The sequence below is a fragment of the Egretta garzetta genome, unplaced genomic scaffold, assembly GCF_000687185.1.
Source record: "Egretta garzetta isolate BGI_Z169 unplaced genomic scaffold, ASM68718v1 scaffold45, whole genome shotgun sequence".
Classification (NCBI taxonomy): domain Eukaryota; kingdom Metazoa; phylum Chordata; class Aves; order Pelecaniformes; family Ardeidae; genus Egretta; species Egretta garzetta.
Window position 1 is genome coordinate 8,380,331 of NW_009260028.1, and position 19,909 is coordinate 8,400,239.

General features: G+C 49.1%; 1 protein-coding gene across 1 annotated transcript; it reads right to left on the reverse strand.

The window, feature by feature from the left end:
* Positions 1-18,695: 18,695 nt before the first annotated feature.
* KCNE1 (potassium voltage-gated channel subfamily E regulatory subunit 1) lies at positions 18,696-19,076 on the reverse strand. The gene has a single exon (XM_009640907.1). It carries the CDS (start codon positions 19,074-19,076, stop codon positions 18,696-18,698), a length of 381 nt encoding a protein of 126 aa, XP_009639202.1.
* Between the last annotated feature and the right edge of the window lie 833 nt (positions 19,077-19,909).

Genomic DNA, 19,909 nt, shown 5'->3' on the forward strand with positions numbered 1-19,909 from the left:
TGCGATTCCTGCTAAAGCATCCACAGTAAAACCTGCTCAATTGAAAAAGAGCTATGGGAAGGAACTAAATGATTCCAAACTGGTGTAAGTTTGTTGTCTTGCTGAGGAGGAAGCTTGAGAGAGAAATTGTTTTCTGCTAAATTATGGTTCTTGAGGTTGTCTTCTTTTTCTTTATGAACATTTTTCAAAGTCATCTTTAGCACAAGAGAAACTTAAATCATGGCCTCTAAGCAAACCACAAAGTCCTTCCATTCTGAAAAATCTCAAAAAGTTTTGACTCCATCTCCCAATCCCACATCCAAAAAATAAGCTTTTTCTTTTGGCAGCAACAGCTTCCCAATTTTGATACAAATCTGTGTGTAATTTTTGGTTCTCTGAAATCCCCTTCTTTGGAAAGTAATGTGATAATCTTAGATAAGCTTTGCGCAAATCTGCCCATGAAGCCTTGCCCAGCTGTAAATAGCAGCCAAGAGTTTAATCCCAAACATGCAACTTCTGCTAATTTAAAGTCATTTGCATTCCTCATTGCAGTTTTCCTTGCTTTTCAGCCAGTGCTGATTACCCTGTGTAGCTCTCCTGTGGTAAAGGGTCTGTACAAACTGAGGCTGCAACCCCACGCATTGCAGCAAGAGCTCTGGTGTTTTACAGTACCTGAGGATTTGGCCGCTCCCTTAAATCTCATACAAGGAACCATTTAAAGAGATAGGTAAATAATAAAAAGCTCTGAAAATTTTCTGACGGAGACTAGAGAAAGCTCCCTCAGAGCAGCCCTGCCTGCCGGTCACCCCAGAGACATTTGGCATTATTAAAATGAGGGTTACCCTTGGGAAAGGTGGCAGCCTGAACTCCAAGTCAGGGCAGCCAGCATCCCCAGCTGGCAGCCTCCTTCCCCTTGTCATCCAGCTTGCAGGCACTGGTGGCAGGAGGTGTTTTATCTTCCCTCCTCATGCCTGACACCGGGATGTTCACTACTCCTGACTCAGGGAAGTCAGGATTTCCTCTCCGTTCCAGCTAGGATGCGCCCATCACTGGACCACTGAAGCGGTCTGATTGGGTGTCTGAAATTGCCTGAACATCCTGGATGATTAAGGATAGATATTCCTGGTTAGGTTTCCTCCTTCTTGCAACTATTACCTTTTAATGAATGTGTTTACCCTGCTGGCTGGGTTGTGACTGATCTGCCTGGAATCTATTAATAGCCAAATAACCACGACAGACGGCTGCGTGAGTCGAGGGCAGAGCTTCTGCGGGAGCCATTCGCAGAGGTGTGTGGAGATTTACAACCACAGCACGGGAACTGGAGATGTACCAGGGGAATATCATGAATTGCAGCACCAATGGGTGTGTGGGACCACATGGTTCAGATAGAGTAGCTTTTAGCTACCAGGATTTTTCGGTCTATACAAAAAAATAGAAAGGTAAGATTCCTTCCAAATTCCAAGCCAGTTACAAGTAACCTGCCCATAGATTCCAATACTCCTCTTCTGTCCACCCCAGCCCAATCTGGAGGCATCTACTTGGCTGCAGCAGAAATAAGTGATCACAATACTCTGCAGAAGTGAAATCTGTCTTGGTGTTCCCCTTTCAGAGGGCACAATGTGAAAAGAAGTGATCCATACCTTGGCTGAACACTAGGTGAAAGTTTTATTCTGAAAAAGATTTACTGAAAATAAATTGACTTTCTGATAAAAAGATTTTCTCTGTTGCTCCCCAAACCCACATTTCCCTTCTCTGCCTCTCCAGCCTATTCTGCTATACTGGTTGTCCCAGATTTTGTGGCTACATGGCACATGAACCACAACACACTGTGGAGGACCAAAGTTCAGAGATATACCAGTGGTCCTTACTCTTCTTGCTGGATGGACTTCCTAACTTTCTGCAATCCCACCGCAAAAAAAAACCCCAAACAGCCCACCCTCGGCCCACCTCCAGATCATCCTGTACCCAGTTGCCACAACTATACTCATTTGCTAACATACAAAAGCGAGGCTATACTTTGAACGCTCTTATCCATGTTTATTACTTCCAGTGCCTACTGCTGCCTGCGTTTTGTTGAGGGGCTTCTTCTGCACTCACGGTATTGCTTTACGGGGCACCTCAAACTCTTCTCCAGACCCCTGGAGACAAGACAAGCAGCTAGACAGACCGTCCCTCTCACATTTGGGAAGATGATGTGTGGCTGGGAACCGCAGCTCCATGCTGCCCTTTGGAGTCTCTTGGCATGGGCTCCCCAACTTCTGCCACCCTTGAGGGGAGGCTGGTCCTTGAGTGATGCATACAAATCATTGCGTTTTGAAAATGTAATACAAAATCACAATGTTTTGATGCACCGTTCCTCAGACACTGCTTTCTAAGGAATGCAGTGCTTTCTGCTCTAGGACAGTGAAACTAGTTAAATGTTGGACTGGCACTTAAAATATCTGCAAGTGCAGGTATTGCCGAGCCATGTGCCGCTTTGCTACAGTAAAATCCTATCTGTACAGAAAACACTGGGGGGGAAGGGCGCAATATGCATTTATGCCTTTCTAACAGTTTCCCCTCCCGTAGAAAATACAACAGAAAAACAACACGACAGGTACCAATCCCCAGAACAGAATAATGAGAGGCTTGAGGCAAATGACATAACAAGCCGAAAGGGCAGAGGATCGCCCGTTAGCTTTAATGGCTGCCTAATTCCCCCTGGGCCAGGCACACAGCACACCCGGGATTTTCAGCCAGCAAGGCTGTGGGGGCCAAGCGCAAGCGTGATGCCGCTGAGAGGCAGAACCTGAGTATTCACCCCAAAATGGGAAAGAAGTCCTCTAGGGTAGGGTCTGCCTTTAGTGGCAACCAGGGGAAGAATTAGCAGCTGCTGTCTGGCCACACCAGGCCTCCAGGAGAGAGAAAACAGGCTTCCGATGGGTTTGTACAAATAAGGCTGTGTGTCATTTGTCCGCGTATATGTGCACACTCACACACACACACACACACACACACCCCCCAAAGACAATGCTGGAAAGATACTGGGACACCCCATCAGTGCTCTCCCAGGCTTCAAACATCTGTGGGTATATTTTACCCCATCATCGTATTAGATACACGGGTTAGAAATCAGCCTTTTATTTCCATGGTGGGACTCATCCCCTTTCTACCCACTCCCCTCTCCACTGCTTTTCCACAACCTAAAGATTTTTTTTTTTTTAATGTTGACCATTTTCTGTGTATGTGCAAAGGTAGGTATGTCCCTCACGCATCAGCTAGAACTACACATCGCTAGCACCTGCCACATAAGTAGGCGTAAGTCCATGCATGCAAAGGCACACACAGAGATACATGAGCCTATGCTTTTCCTCTCCTTACACACACAAACACACACTAAAATACAAAAACACCCACAGAGCTACACGTGTAATGCCATATCTAGCTAATTTTTTAAAAAATAAATAAATTACTAGTAGCTTGAGTGTTAAACAGAGCTGATTTTCAGAGAAGAGCACTTTAGGAGGAAAAAGATCCAGTAAACGTATCCCAAATAATGGACAAATCGAAACGAAAATTTAAACCAGCGCCTACTTATCACTATGTTGAGGCAGCTGCAGGCACCCCAGGCACCGTAACACCAGCTACGAAACGTTGAACCCATTCCAGCAGCTTACTTACAGGCAGCCCGGGCTGTGTCCTGGGAGCAGCACCTCTTTCGGCTGTCAGGCTTGCTCCCAGCTGACCAATGCATTTAACTATTTAAGGTGCATAGGAGGGGAGTGGCCTCCGCTCCTCGCCTCTAGCAAGTTACCACAGGCACATGAGGCATGAGGGAGTGTCGGCACAGCAATGTGGTAACAGGATACTACGGGCCCGCGAGGCTCGGGCTACCTGGGGGCTCCGGGCAAGTGGCCATCTCTGTTGCCTTGTCCTGGAGGGGGTGAGAATAACACGGGCGAGGACTCAGTCGCCCCAATTAAAGCATAAAGGCTGCTCTGGGCAGGTGGGTGCTTGCTGCTGGACCGGGAGCATGTAAGAGCGGATTGTGGGCCTGGGGTGATTTTTGGTTGTTCATCACATAGCTGTCATTTTTTAAGTTGGTGACTCTCAGAAGCGGGAAAGTAAATAGCGCTGTCCCAGTACCCCCCAGATGCCTTTGGCTGATGCCCCCTTCATCACACCAGAGGACAGAGGCTACGCGGTGGTGCCCCCTCTCTCAGCGCACACCTGCAGCCCCCGCTTTGTGGTGAAAGGATGGGGAACGAAAGTAGCCAGGAATAGGGAAGAGGGCGCTGGGTGAAGCAACCTCGCTGTCTTTCATCTTGCATCCTCCTGCCCCAGCCTCTTGTATCCTGTTCTGCCAGCTGGGCATGGGTGTTTTACTCCCTTCATACACCCTCTCCATGGCAAAACAGCAGGAGTTACACCCCTTCACAGCCAAGTCCCCTTTCAGGACCAACACATACCACCAGCCGCAGCTTGCAACATCTCTCATTTATCTCAGGCTTTGCCACGGGAACCAGAGATGGCTGCTGGTGTGGGGTTGCTTTGTGCAACCAGAACAACCGAGGGCGGCTGAGGGAGGGAGAAGGAGAGCTCGTGCTAAAGCCGGCTGGTTTTCCTGCCGCGGCAAGCGGGAGGGAAGAGGAGAGCTCATGCTAAAACCGACCGGTTTTCCTGCCGTGGAAAGGAGGACTGTTAAAGGCAAGGGCAGCAGGGCCCCATGGCAGCAGGGGATGTCTGCCTTCGGGAAGCAGCAGCAGCTATCGCTATTAAATTGCAGTCAGACAGATACATAAATCTTGCCATGGGAGTTGGTTCAAACTGCTCATTTTTTTCACATACCTAATCTTCGCTGGATAGCACACGTTGCTTTGAAAGGATCAGCAGCTTGTCAGGCAAGCTGCACCTTTGGCTAACAAACGCAGAAACAGGAAGAAAATCAGAAGCAGGGAGCTACTGGTTGGAGGAAAGGAGACCTGAGGGCTCCCAGGCAGCGAAGCCGGTGGGGAAAAAAGAGGCTGGGGTAAACTCCCTCATGTGCCCTCCACCATTCCTGTATAACCCCCACTGCTGCCAGCCGGACGGAGCTGTTTTACAGCTGAACGCCAACTCTCGGAGCAAAACGTGGTGCTAAGAGTATTTATTACTGGTCTAAAGGCACCATCCCTCCAAGAGCCAATACCCCCTGGAGAGCACGGAACACCAGCAGGATTGTCTGTCTGGTCTTGCACCGGGCAGAGCTGGAGACCTGGGCTGGAGATGCCAGTGAAGGCCAGGGAGCGGCGTGGCTGGGTCCGCATGGCCCCTACAGCACAGCTAATTAGCTGGCTTCTCTGCAGGGCTCCTCGGGTTAGATCCAGCACTATACTGAAGTTGCTGTCTTGTTTCCAGTTTTGGAGGAAGCATGGTCAGGGCTAGGTGAGGTGAGCCTCACATCTTGTCCCTCAGCCCCATCAAGTACATCTCCTTTGCAGCTCCTGCCGCCACCCCTCCTTCCACCTAGAACGTGGACATGGAAAACCCACCTGTTTTCATACCTCTTCCTTAGATTCGATGGTCCCTTTTCTTGGGAAAAAAAAACCAAATGGAAATGTAAATTATAAACACTGATAACAAAGCCATTGGTGACGATGGCCATCTGATCACCTGCACAACATGGGGAGTGTGAGCAACACAGGCTCAAGCATACACCGAAGGCGGGATCTGTTTCATTGCCCGGGACTCCTTGGGGTGCTTCCCTGCTCGATGGGGAGAGACAGACAGCCCCGAAGGGTGATGAGTCCATCTCTCAGCACAATGTGCCCTCAAGAGGAGCTTGCTTTCTAATGACTGTGATTAGTGTCAGCCTCTAAACTGACAACAGTAAAAGTGCTGTGAGACAGACTCCCCCCCCTCAGTCATACCCAGGCAAAGGGTGTAGAATTCCTACTTGTCCTTCCCAGGACAGGACAGCAAGGATCCCACCCAGAGGAAACATCCAGATGCCATTCCTGGTAAGACGCACCAAAGGATCTGGGGTAGCATAATACATCCAGGTGAGGGGGAGGGTGGAAATTATGGGAGTGCATCACGGGACTGGATCCTATTGCAGTGTGGATGGGGAGAGGGCATGCAGCCACAACCATGTCCCTTGACCAGGAACAAGCACTCAGCACCTGCCTGGTGGTGACAGCCTCCTTCCTCCACCCACAGCCCTAGAAGTCTGTGCCAAGGCCAGGTGACACCTTGTGCTGGTTTTGGCTGGGGTAGAGTTAATTTTCTTCATAGGAGCTAGTACGGGGCTATGTTCTGGATTTGTGCTGGAAGCAGCGATGAAAACACAGGAATGTTTCAGCTGTTGCTGAGCAGGGCTCACACAGAGTCAAGGCCTTTGCTGCTCCTCACCCCACCCCACCAGCGAGGGGGCTGGGGGTGCACAAGAATTTGGGAGGGGGCACAGCTGGGACAGCTGACCCCAACTGATCACAGGGGTATCCCACACCATATGACGTCATGCTCAGCATATAAAGCTGGGGGAAGAAGAAGGAAGGTGGGGACAGTGGGAGTGATGGCGTTTGTCTGCCCAAGTCACCGTTAGGCGTGATGAAGCCCTGCTGTCCTGGGGATGGCTGAGCACCCGCCTGCCCATGGGAGGCAGTGAATGAATCCCTTGGTTTGCTCAGCTTGCATGTGAATGGCTTTTGCTTTCCCTATTAAACTGTCTTTATCTCAACCCACGAGTTGTCTCTCACTTTTACCCTTCCAGTTCTCTCCCCCATCCCATGCCACTGGGGGGGAGTGAGCAGGCAGCCATGTGGGGCTTAATTGCCAGCCAGGATTACCACGACACACCTTTATTTTAAAAAGGAATGAAGGATGAGGGAAGGGGTTTGGAGCACAAGCACAACAGCAGGGCCAGAAGTAATTCTGACAGTCTTTCAATGAAGGCGTATGGACCCCGGAATAAGTTGGGAAGTTTCCATCAGCTTTATAGGAGATAGGCCAGGGCACATCAGCTGAGGATCTGATTCTCTTATTACTTAAGTTTCATTTAAAAAAAAAAAATAACATAAGGAAACAATACACATCAGCAAGGCTATTTTAGACATATTTTTTCATAAAAGTTGGATTTCAGAATGTTGCCAACTCTATAGTGAGAATCAAAGCCCAGGAGGGGGGTTTAGGGGCTGGTGGAAATTGAATTATTCTCTGTGCTCCCCCCATTCTAGGGCCAAGGACACCTGGAAGCACTTGCAGGACATGAGCAAGACAGGCAGACATGTCTTTAAAATCCTATGAGTGGGAATAAGCCAGGAAAGGAAGATTCATCATGCTATTGAAGCACCCGGACAAGCCCAGATGAGCTTCAGGCTTGAAGCATTTCCCATGCACACTTTCCTCTGCAGCGTGCTAGCTTGTTTTCCATGCTCTCACCCCTCCGGGATATGAGGTGGATCATGTCTTCAAGCGATCTTTCCTGTTGAGCCAGGGCGACCTGCCTGCCTTGGAGGAAGTGGGATGAAGGAATGTCTGGATCTAAGATGAGCGATGGAGCATTTCTCACATGGCCGAGTCCTGCAAACCGACCACACCGGTCATCGGGGACAGTGGGGTACTGAGGACCTCAACCCCATGTGGTTCTTTGCACGCTAGCCTTGTGACTTCCTCAAAAAAAAATCTAGATCACGCCCTGACAGGCTTTCATTCCGGGAATGAACCATCCCCAAGACAGGGATGCTGAGGGGTGCCCCTTCCCCAGCAATCATCCCGGGGGTTCTGTTGGCAGGAGGGCCCCAGGGTGTCCCAGAGGCAGGCCTGGCTTGCCCACGAGGCAGGGGCACCGTGCCCAGGAGTCTGGCACGCTGCTGCAGCACCGACAGGAGACCTGCTCTGTGGGGAACTGGGGGAGCCAGCACTGGAGGAGAAATAGGTTGAGTTTGCAGGGAGTTAGGCAAGAGCTGGGGAGGATTTGTTAAGAGTACTGAGCTCTTTCATGTAGAAAACCCCTTCCTAGGACCCTGGTTGGCCAGGGCGATAATCTGCCGTGTCCCTCTCCCAGCTTCCTCCTGGTGGTGGCTGAGTCACCTTGGCTTCCTAGAAGAGGCCAAGAAGGGGCACCCACTGGTAGCGGCTGAGGGTGAGGGCTGCAGGTGGTGGCCGCGGTGCAAGGCAGCACACATTGCCTGTCGCGCAGGTCAGACCATGCCACGAGTCGCATTGCCCAAGTTTCTGCAACTGAGAATGAGCCAGAGCTTTCATTTTGCTGTTGCAATAACAGGCCTTGGGCTAGTCCTGGTTGTCTGGTGACCTGTTTCTCTCTCTCCATGCTCAAGTGTAGGTGTGAGAAAAAGCTCGTCTGAACCCCTGAGTATTTACGCAAAACACTATTGCAGCCCCGATCGTACACTGGGGCTGAGTGGAAACAGCATGGTGCTGGCAAATCTGCTCAGGGGTCTCTGCTCCGTGCCCATGCACGGCACTGTAGTCACGTGGCTCGCTCCCTCTTCACTGTTTTTTCCTACAAGACCTTTAGATATTCCCAATACTCCTCCTCAGCAATACAGACAAACCCTGAATAGCTACTTGCACGTTGAATACATCAGAAGAAAGAAAAGAGCTTCTGCATTCTGTGAGATAAGCAGTGTGAGTCAGATGGCAAAAATTATGTTATTAGACCTTGTATTATGAGTGATTCTGATGACAAAAGTCTCAGGCAGTTAAGTTTAGGCTCTTCGTTTCTTTCTTCCTTTTTTCTAGCTTTTCCAACATTTATCGGCTGATCCTTCTAAACGCATTTAGCATTCTCAAGTACTCCAGTGCAACAGACGTCCACAGCTTTTGCTGCTCTCCCCCCGTTCTCAGACTCTCCCTTTGCCAGGAAATTTCATTTTCTAATGCTGTCTGAGTGCTGCTGTGACCCCACATCACCAGGAGGCAGCTGCGGCAGCCAGCGCAACCGGGACCTGTCCTCTCTCAAAGGCATTACCAAGCACTGAGGACTCATCCGTGCTTCATCCCTTGATTTGTTTCACGTGTGGGCTCTGCGCAGACATAACCGCTTCAGGAGCTGGTTGTCTCAGAGCCACATCCAGGTTTTGCCACTTGTGACTCACCAACCGACAGTAAAATTCTGGTATTGCCCTTTAATTGTATCTGGGAAGCAAAAAAAAGATCAACATTTATTGTGGTCCGACGTTCACGTTTTTGGCTCCTGTCCAAAACACATGGTAATACGATTTGAGTAGTATCACCTTCAGGACAGCAATAAAAGCAATTGCCACTCCCATCCTGTGCTTCACATCCTGTTTCCACCACAGGCTACACATTAGGGAGCTCTGGCCGAGGACAACATCACCATGGGACAGCCTGAGCCGGCCCGCTGGCGGTGGCTGCTGGTGACACCAGAGGACAAGTGGTGCCCTCCCTGCAGGAGGAGGTGAGTGGGAGCAGGAAAACCAAGCACAGCGGGACACTGGAGGCTGGTACCATCTGTGATGAATGCTGATAATATACGTGAAACTTCGCAAAGAGCTTTTTTTCTGCCGTGTTTCACTGCTGATTGCAGCCAGCCATCGGGGTAGGTGGGGGAGGAGGGCACAGAGCGGGCTTACAGAGTTGGAAGAGAAGTCGTGTTTGCTGCCCTGCGACTGGCAGAGATGCAGCTGTGGCGGGGTGGTGACCCTTCAGGGAGCTGCTTCTGGGCCATCGCTGTGGCGAGCTTCTCAGACATTAGAATAAGAGAATCATAGAATCGTTTAGGTTGGAAAAGGCCTTTAAGATCATAAAATCCAAACGGTAACCTAACCCTGCTATCCCACCACTAAAACATGTCCTTAAGCACCACGTCTGCACGGCTTTTAAATACCTCCAGGGATGGGAACTCAACCACTTCCCTGGGCAGCCCGTTCCAGTGCTTGACAACCCTTTCAGTGAAAAAATTTTTCCTCATACCCAATCTAAACCCGCCCTGGCACAATTTGAGGCCATTTCCCCTTGTCCTATTGCCCGTTACCACGCAGAAAAGACCAACACCCACCTGGCTACAGCCTCCTTTCATTAACCTTGAGTTGGGCATTTCTAAAACCACAGGCTAGGCAGCTGGGAACAGCTGTCTGGCATCTGCCCATAACGTCCCAAAAATGGAAGAAGGAGGTGTATTGGAGCAGAGGAGGAGTGTTTGTGTAGGGCCATGATCTAGGGAGGCACCTGGGTACGGCCACACATGGTGACAGCGGGCCAGGCAGTTTGACAGGTTGCCCCATGTTGTCCCCTCCACTGTAATTGCCTGTTTCCTCTTCCCCCTCCCCTGAAGATTTCCAGATAAAATGTGTTAGCCTGAACCACTTGCACTCGGGTTTAACGTGTCTCCTCAGAGAAGGCCAGAAGCGTCCACCCTGTGCAGCTGGCCACCCACTGGTAACACACTGGCCTGGTCCCGGCAGTAGGTGCCGACTTGCCCTCCTCATTGAATGGAAACTGTAACGTGGAATAAACCCACAAACACATCTGATAAGCACATCAGGTCACAACATCCCTTTTCTCCTTTTCTAAAATTTCACAGACTACTTAATTCTCTGCAAACCTCCCAAAATGCCAAACACTCCTGTGGATAAATAAAGAAGAGAACCCAGATGCGGGTTAATGCACCTCCTGTGTCGTTTCCCACCAAAGGAAGTTTGGGAGGGAAGAGGAAAGCTGCACAGAGCTGAAAGAAGGGAGGAAGAGCTGGAACCACCAGTGCAGCTGTGGTCCCCCTGGTACCCCAGGTCCTGGGGATCTTAGTGGGAGAGCTGGGAAGCAGGTCTGGGGTGTTGGTGTGGCTGCTGGCCCCTGTGAGCAGCTACTGGGCGGATTCTTTGCCATTTAACTTGCTCGACAATCACCCCTGCTGCTATTGCAGTTATACCTTGGCATCCATACACTGTGCCACAAAATGCTGAACACACACCATGGCAAGGTAGTTTTGCTCATTTTTTTTTACACTACGAGATCACAAGGTATCAGTTTACATCATATAACACTGTTCTTCACACCAGACCAGATCATTTCCCTCGCGGGACATGTGCTGGGGTGTGGTGATGTCCTATACTACAGGGTGATGCCCTTTTCTTTGACCCTCGTGAGTCCCAATCAGAGGGTGAGATCCTGTTCCCACCGCTGCCAATGACAGCACTGCCATCAGCAGAGGCATTATCATCACCTCTGCTCCTGCCCAAGCCTAGCCAGGGGGTCTCCAGGGAGAAGAGCTGCCCCACGCAGCCAGGGTGGACATAGACATGTTCTCCTGGTGGGACATGGGAAACGAGAGGAAAACAGGACAGGAATCTGAGCCAGGCTAGTCTGCCCTTGAGACGAAAGGTCCTGCCTGGTGGTAGCTTCAACAGGCCTGGCAATTTCTGTATTTCAGTGACTTCTGCAAACAGAAATAAGGAGCAACATGCACATAAAGAAACCTAGAAGAGACTGTTTAAAGTGTGCATGTTGGATTAAATAATTTGTGGCAAACAAAGGCGGCCCTGCCTCTATCATCCGTATTCTGCAGTGAGCTAGCTAACACCACTGGAAATTTGGATTAGAATGAACCAGTATGTTTCTCATCTGCTGACTTTTTTTCAAATCACATTTTACTATGTTACAGTCCCTTTCTCAAGGTCAGGGTTTTGATGGAAAGACTATTGGGCTATTGCTGTTAGAGAGAGAGATTTTTTTTTTTTTTTTTTTTTTTTATGCTCTAAGATGCGGTGTGTTTAAGTTGTGAGAATTTGAAGTGACAGTTTAATAGAGGTCTGATGAGTGTGCTGGTTTGTCTATTCCTGCACCATAACTCTTGCCTATTAAGGTGAAAAATAAATAAAAGTATAGGGAGGATTTGAAGTTTTATTCCTCTGCTCTCTGCATGCAGCTCAGGCTCAGATCCACCCCTGAGTCCCCTGGAGCTGGACTGCTGGGGGTGAAGCTGCAGAGGCACCTGCGGGGCGAGCTTGGCTGGAGCAGCCTGGAGAAGGGATCTTGCCTGCAGGTGCAGAGTTGGTATGAGATTATTGTTTGCACTCTTTTCCCAGATTCGTTTGCATTGTTAGGCGGGAAGCTGATAATAAAGGCTTGAGAAAATATTGCCAGGGCAAAAAGTCCCATCAGATTGGAGGTCCCTAAGCCTGCTGTTGCCATGGGTCTGAATAAAGACCTCAGGCTTGAGGCTTATGTGCACGACAGTGAACCAGAACAGCTGCTGAATCAACTGTTCCCCTGACAAATTGCCCTGCCGCTCAAAGCTGGAGGTCACAAGGAAAGAGGAAATCGGAGCTCAGACTTTGGGAACAATGGCTTAGATCCTCCACTGATACGGCCCCCTTCGGCTGAGGCAGAGGGGTTACGCTCCTCTTGCGCCAAGCCAGGACCTGTGGACCCATGGGGGAGGCTGGGAAGGGAGGTCCAAAGGCCAGAGGTTGTGTTTTGGAGGGAAACCTGGTGAAGGGTGAATATTGCGGTGGGGGGCAGGCAGAAGAGATACTGGTGATGGGGCTGTGCCGAATGAGCACTACCTCCCCAGCAGGTAAGCGCGCCGCACTGAACAGCATCTGCCGATCAATCCCGGATCCTTGGGATTAAATCAAAATGAATGCTCACAGCTGGGCTAATGAGCCATACTTTGCTTGGATAAAATATGAAAGCTACCACATCTAGAAACAAAATCAGAACTATCATATACTGAGAATCCATTTACTGGACATTAGTCAAAATCAAACAGTGTATTTCTGTGAAGGTCACCTGTGTTTTGGGTTGTGTGGTATACCTATTGTAAAACTGCTATCACACTCATCGAACCAATACTGAATTAAGCATTTTTTAGAGCTCTCACATTCAGGTGTCACATTTTATTTTGCTTGGCTCTTGGTCTTGGAAGGTTGGTGGCTCCTGGTCCAGTGTGCGGATTTTGTGGACTGAGCAGAGGAATTATTTTGGGGAGCCTGAGTATGCCTCTGAAAATAATGTGCTGTAGTCCAACCAGAAGCTCTGGGCCTGCCTGGAGAAAGTATTGCATTAGAGTCTTTGCCTATCTTCTGCTAAATCAGATCAATGGTCACAATGTTCACTTCTGGATTTAGCATCCAGGCATTTTCCATGGATATTTTTGTACATCTTCCCTTTTCTTTGATTTGAAGGACAATTGTGGGTGCAGTTGAAAGCTGTCTTTAGAAACAACTGTCCTTCCAAGCCCTGCGCTAGAACTACCAAGACTTATGTGCTTTGCTTGCCTGTTTCACCAAATCATAGAATCATTTATGTTGGAAATTACCTTTAAGATCATAGAGTCCAACTGTTAACCTAACCCTGCCAAGTCCACTATTAAACCATGGCCCGAAGTGCCACATCTACCCGTCTTTTAAATACCTCCAGGGATGGGGACTCGACCACTTCCCTGGGCAGCCCATTCCAGTGCTTAATAACCCTTTTTGTGAAGAAATATTTCCTCATACCCAATCTAAAACTGCCCTGGTGCAACCTGAGGCCATTTCCTCTTGTCCTATCGCTTGTTACCTGGGAGAAGAGACCAACACCCACCTGGCTACAGCCTCCTGTCAGGCAGTTGTAGAGGGCAAGAAGGTCTCCCCTCAGCCTCCTCTTCTCCAGGCTGAACAACCTCAGTTCCCTCAGTTGCTCCTCATCAGACCTGTGCTCCAGACCCTTCACCATTTTGGCATGGTATGGGCCATTGCTTCTCGTCATTTGAAGGCAGTTGACTGGGACCATTTCTCTGCTTGAACATATCCACAAAGCCAGCTGTGTGGAGAAGCTCTGGTCTCGGGGAACAGCTTCCTGCCCACCTCACGGGTGAGACACAGCATGACCTTTCACAGCCTCCTCTACCAAGCAATTGCATTTGTGCTGGTCCCTTGAGCAATTTCTTGAGAAAGGCTTCATGGAGGTTTCACATGAGTAGCTGATGACTCCAGCTGGATAAGGAGATTAGGGAATGATTTTGGCATAGTGATAACAACGTGTAAAAATGAAACAGGATGCCATAGAAATATTATATAAGATAATTCCAGTTATCGGCTGCAAAGAATGTTCTGCTTGCTTCTGATTGCTCATATCTTCTATTTTTATCGATTTCCTTCTGCTTGTCTTTGTGCTTGTTTCCCGGTGTAGCAGGTCTGACCCAACCAACCACAAATAAAGATAACATTGATAACTATAAAGTGAGGAGCGGGGGGGAGCTCACTTCGGACTTGCACACTCGGTCTGCCTTTGACTGTATTTTCCAGATGGACTACTTAATACTAGGGGCTTGGTCCCTCATACCTGCAGCCCTAAGGATTTCTGCTGGGTATGAGCAAGAGCCAGCTCCTGCAGATGCAAGCTCTCCATGAGATGGGAAATAAGAATGAGGTCCTGAAACTCTCCAGGCTGAGGAGAGAGAAGGTTTTGCAGTGAAGAAAAAGGATGAGCTCTCAATTTGGGCTTCCTACGGGAAGGTTGTGCATGTCAGGCTACTGAGGGGCTACAGATCAGCACCAACTTACTTTTCTGGGCTCTGTGGTGCCTGGATGTAAACCATTTCTGGCCACTGCTTAGGGTATATTGGTCTCAACCTCAGCACTGCACCCATGCTTTCTGGGTGAGCTGGCATCTGGCCATCTTAAAGCTGAGCTTGGGCCACCCATACACACTCTATGTCAGCCCATGCAGACGTACCCTCAGGTGAACACACTCCCACTCTGGCACATGACTGCGTGCTGCCAGAGAAGGGTACCTGCACCCTGCTGCACCCTGCTCCATGCATGGTTGGGGAAGTCTTCTCCGGTAGAGGCATTGCAGATGATGTTCCCACAACAGCTTTGCAGGCATGGCCCGAGAAGCCATGCTTTAGGTTTGGGGGGCTGCAGCAGTCACAGAGCTGCCCAAAGCCTGGGCAACCCACACAGGTTTCCAGGGCAGGCAGGAAAGGGTAGAAGAGGGAGACCTCACCTGCCTGTGAGTCAGTGGCCACATAACCTAGTGAAAAACTTCCTTGGATCTTCTTCCCCCAAGGCGTGAGAACTGACTTTCCCCTCCGAGAGATACGAAGCAGAATCTTGTTGCATTTGCCCTGTACTGCAGTTATTTATGAATATTTTATTTATGTGGCTTTGTATCACAAAACTTCCAGGTTAGTCTGCAACTGTACAAAGCAGAACCTCTCAAAATACCAACAGGAGAGAACCCACTATACTGGGCTTTGATTTTGCTTGAGGCCTTTGTGCATGACCACCACATCGCTGTTAACAACATAGGGCTTACATTCAAAATGCCATTTCTGTATAATTCTGGTATTTCTATATAATGTGATTTCTATTATAAAAACCATAAGTAGCCAGAGAGCAATACCTGTGCCTGGAGGTATGCCCATCAGGCCAACCGGCAGCAAGGCTACCGACCAGAATAAGGCACAGCTGATGAAGCCAGGGGCTTTAGCTATTGGGGACTGGATAAAAATAAACCTCTGACAGTCTCCCTGGCTATTGTATGTCTCCTGAGGAAAATATTTTTAAAGTTTGGCCAAAGAAAGCGCAGCACTTGCATAATGAGTTTAAGATTCTTCAATCTCCCCAACAGGAAGGAAATGGGAAAACATGAGCTCTGTGTGATGGTAATTATATGACAGGTTTGCTGCTGGCCTTTGGTCTACGGCAAAGATGACGAGCGAGTGAACTAATCACACATTTCTAGGCACTCCTTGGCCAGTGAATGCTCTTTCTCCTATTAGGTGAAGTCGGAGATGGGTCCCGTGTCAGCCGTCCGGCATGAGTCAGTGGTAATGACAGAGGAAGTGGGAGCTGCCTTTACAAGCCCTGGAGGATGCTCGCCAGCGCAGGCTGCAGCTTGGCTCATGCTTTACATTTCCCACACTGTTACTACATAATCCAGAGCTACGTAGAAAGGGATTTCAGAGCCTTTTTCAAGGAGTGCACGCAAAGAGACCTGGCTGACCTGAACCCTTAAGATCTCATGATATGTACTCCTACTCCTCTTGTGATCAGAACGATCCTTTCTAGCCTTAAAACAAATCTCCTCAGCGGAGTGTCCCATGAGGGCTAGCTACCCAGCCGATGCCTTGGTGCAGAGCCTCTGGGCTCCAGGTGGGCACAAGACCTTCCTCCCTTGCTGGGGGGACTACTACTCCAAAGCTGTTTCTCCCCTTTTGCCAGGCCCAGTGTAATTTGGGGGAGGGGGGATGTTGCAACAAAACGCAGCTCTCCATGGGGCAGGTGCTGCTGGGGCCACAGTGGAAAGCTGTGTGCAACGCGTGCCCGAAGGCTGCAGCTGGATCACTGCACTGAACAGCCAGTGCCAAGCTTGCCCAGGGTGCTGCAAACCCTGGGAGTGTACTCGAGGTGAGGAATTCGTTCCTGGCATTTTGATATTTCTCCAGATCTAGGTGTACCAAGAGATAGCCCAGCACCCGGGCTTGGCCCTGGTTAATAGGGTGTAGAAAGGGGACGGGTGAGTGGGTGCCCATCGGGTAGTATCAGCACTCTTTCTGCGAGCTTGTGAAACAGCTTAGGAGAAAAAAAAATCTGAGGCCACAAGCGCAGTTTGTAATTCCTATTTTATTGCTTTGTACAAGCAAAAAAATAGGGGGGGAAGGAGAACTACAAGACTGAAAGGTAACGTGGAAGGCCACGGTGGGAGTCCACAACTGCCACTGACGGGTGATTTGTAGCTTGGTGGCACAGGAAAGCATTATGACTAAGGCACAGTGGTTCCCCTCTTTTTTAAATAAATAAAACAGCTGAGCACAACAACCCAAGTGGAAACCAAACAATGCTGACAATCACTCTTCTCATAAATAACTACACAGAGGCTATTAAAATAAGCTGACCAGTGAGTGCCTAGACCCAAAACACCTGAAAATACTTGGGGTGGAGGGGGAGCTGCAGGAGGGAGCCTTTATGACAAGCTTAATGTTCAAAGGCTTTAATGTAATTAAAGGCCATTTTTGATGCAAGCTTAAACATTGTCAGCAATGCTGCATGGGCCTGCCTCTGGAGAACCAGCAACCAAGAGCATTTTCACTCTCACAGCGGGAGGGAAATGCAAGTAATAAACAGACTGTGCAGCGAGATCCCAAAAGAGCAGCGCCCAAGCTGAGAAGTCAACATTTTTCCAAAGCCTGGCTTTGGTTTACATTCCTCTAGAGGAAAAAGTAACTCAGATAATTAAGCTGATGGAGATTTTCCAAGCTGTTCAAGACACTGAAAATGTGTATCTTGTCCTCAGCTTAATGGTGGGCACCATACAAATACCTTTAAGAAAAAACACCCTGCATTTTTAGTTGTCCTAAGAATTCTGGGGACACAAACATGGCTAGAACAGTACTGTAATGAAAGCGCAGTGCTAAAGAACCTATGCATGGAAGTGGGATGCACTGTGGGTTGTATCGCTTGCCTGTCCAAATATGTGGGTAGCTATCTATCTGTCCCCACTCGGCCCTCACCTTGCTTTTGAAGCGGCCACTCTGCACAACTTTCTTTCAAGCCTTTCCCACTTATCTTTCCCCTCCAGTAGCTAAAAATTGGATGTGTATCTGCAGAGCAGAAATAAACCCCCCCTCCTGCCCAGACCGTTGTTTCTTTGATCCCAAACAAGAAAACCGGCTTCACGCTGGCGAGGTTGCTCTTCTGAGTAATGCAATGTCCAGGGGAGACATATTTCTCCCTTTTAACAGAGTTGGCTCATAGCTGCTGCCGCTGAAGCCAAGTTCGGCTGGCAGGAAAACCTTGCTGGCATGGACCTAGCATTGGGTACTGCAATGGGCAAACCTCTGTAGTGAGGGAGGCTGCTCCTGGGAGCTGGAGGAACTGCTCACAGGATTTAAGTTGAGCACAGACATAAGCTGTGTCGGTGGTTAAATATCAGACACTTTGTGGAACTGCTTTTCACAGAGCAGAAATTCACTTTCCAACCAAGGGCTAGCAGTTTGGTCTCATGCAGTAATTAAGTGTGATTGAAACTCTTGAACAATTACAGCCCCTGTGGGCTGCTGAATCTTTGTACAAGGGTGGATATTGCTGCCAGCATCAACCCCCATCCATGAGAAGGAAAACCAAAAGTAGCTGGCAAGACCGGTCTGGGTTACCTGCTAGGAATTAGGGACAGTCACTAAAAAATTTCCCTCCAAAGTCTGCACTTTTCTACAGAAACAGTTTTCAGCAAAAAATGGGAATCTTCTAAAATTTTATCTCAAAGTTGTGCACAATTCTGAAAGAAATATCTCATCCACAACATTGTATAATTTATAAAATTCTTATTCTATGCAGGACAAAAATGCAAATGAAATATTTCAGTTACCTTTTCTTGGAAGAAACTGGTCTTACTTGAAAATGATTGCCTAAACCATACTTGGCTTTTAACACCTCTAGCTTGTGTTTGATCCAAATTGGTTTTAATTACATGCACTACTGCAAGCATTCACACTGGCAATGCCAACATTTGATTTTTTTGCTAGGTGAAGCTGATGAGTCCATGATACTCCTGCTACGTGTCCCCTTCCTTGACCTTACAGTGATTGCAACAAGGTACTGGTGGCCGGGCACTTCTGCAGCACCACAGCCATCACAGACCCATCAGCTTCACCATCAGTTCATGGGTATTTGGCCTGACCAAGGCCATCACCTGCAGCTCTGCAGATGGGCAAGCAGCTAGCCTGGTTCATACCAGGTATCATTTGGGATGTCCCTGTGCAAAGTGCAATCCTTACTCCTGTTTTACTAGAAAGACTTCGCCTCAGGAATCTGCGTGCTTGGCTGCTCCACGGCGAGCTGGTTTTCAAAGACACAGCACAGCTTGTAATTTTCTATGAGCTTGGCTTGAAAATACTCCCTGTCCTTCTTGTGCCAAATGTCTGTGGCAATGTAGGTGTTGTAGGGGTCGCGGGAGTCCTCCAGCTTCCTGGCGCGGATGTTGGTCAGCATGACGCCCACTGTGAAGAAGCCAAAGAGGCCGATCATCAGCAGCACATAGATGATTTCCAGGTTGCTGCTGCCACTTCTGGCTTGGGAAGGTGCGGAGCTATTGGTTTGTTCCAGGTAGTCTTGAAGCAGCTTGGAAAGGAGTGAACTCAGGGCTGTGTCATTAGACAGCACCAACATCTTGCTTTTCTGTCCTTCGCACTTCTTTCTTCCTTCCTTATTTGTGGTTTTTCTAGAAAAACATAGAAAACAGGGACGTGCCAGCTAAATCATCAGATAAAGATGCGATTCCCTCTGTCTCCCTTCACTGTTTCCCCTCCTCAGCAAGGACGCTACCTCAGGGTCGGAGCAGAGGCGAGGCAGCACTATTCACCCCCCATTTCCAAGCCAGGCCAGCTAGGCTGAGTCCATCCCCCATAAAGGCTCACCTTGCAAACCCCCTCAGTCCTTACAGACGGTCTGTCGCAGTGCACACCAGCCCTGGCTGCTGGCCACTCGCAGGAGTACCTCACCCAGGCCTCCCGGACTGCTCTTTAAAGCCCATGACTTCTCCCCCAAGCCCCCACAGGCATGAGGAGTGCCTCACTCCCGCTCTGCCACAACTGCTTCTGGTTTGCAGGGTGTTATCATGGCTTCTCTTGGTCCTCCCTCCTCTCCTTTCAGTTTAAGGATTGAATTCGGAAACAAAAGCTCTGTACCTGAAACTGCTCAGTACCTGCAGCAAGCTCCTTCTGTCTACCCCTGTTGAGGAGTCTTGCCTTTCCTCTGCAGCTCTCGTAATGATATACACCACGGAAAACTAAGCAACCAAACATCTGACAGAAATGTATCCCACACTGGTTTAATGCAACTTCCAATGGGCATTTGCCCAAAGAGTAGATACGGAGGGAGTCTATAGCAACTGCCTACCCAGCAGTGGAAAGGAAAAGCATCTCCCTTCACCCTCCCTCCTACAGACTGGCTGCTCTCCCCCAGGTAGTTCACTGCTTTCTCCTCCAAACTAAATTGCTATG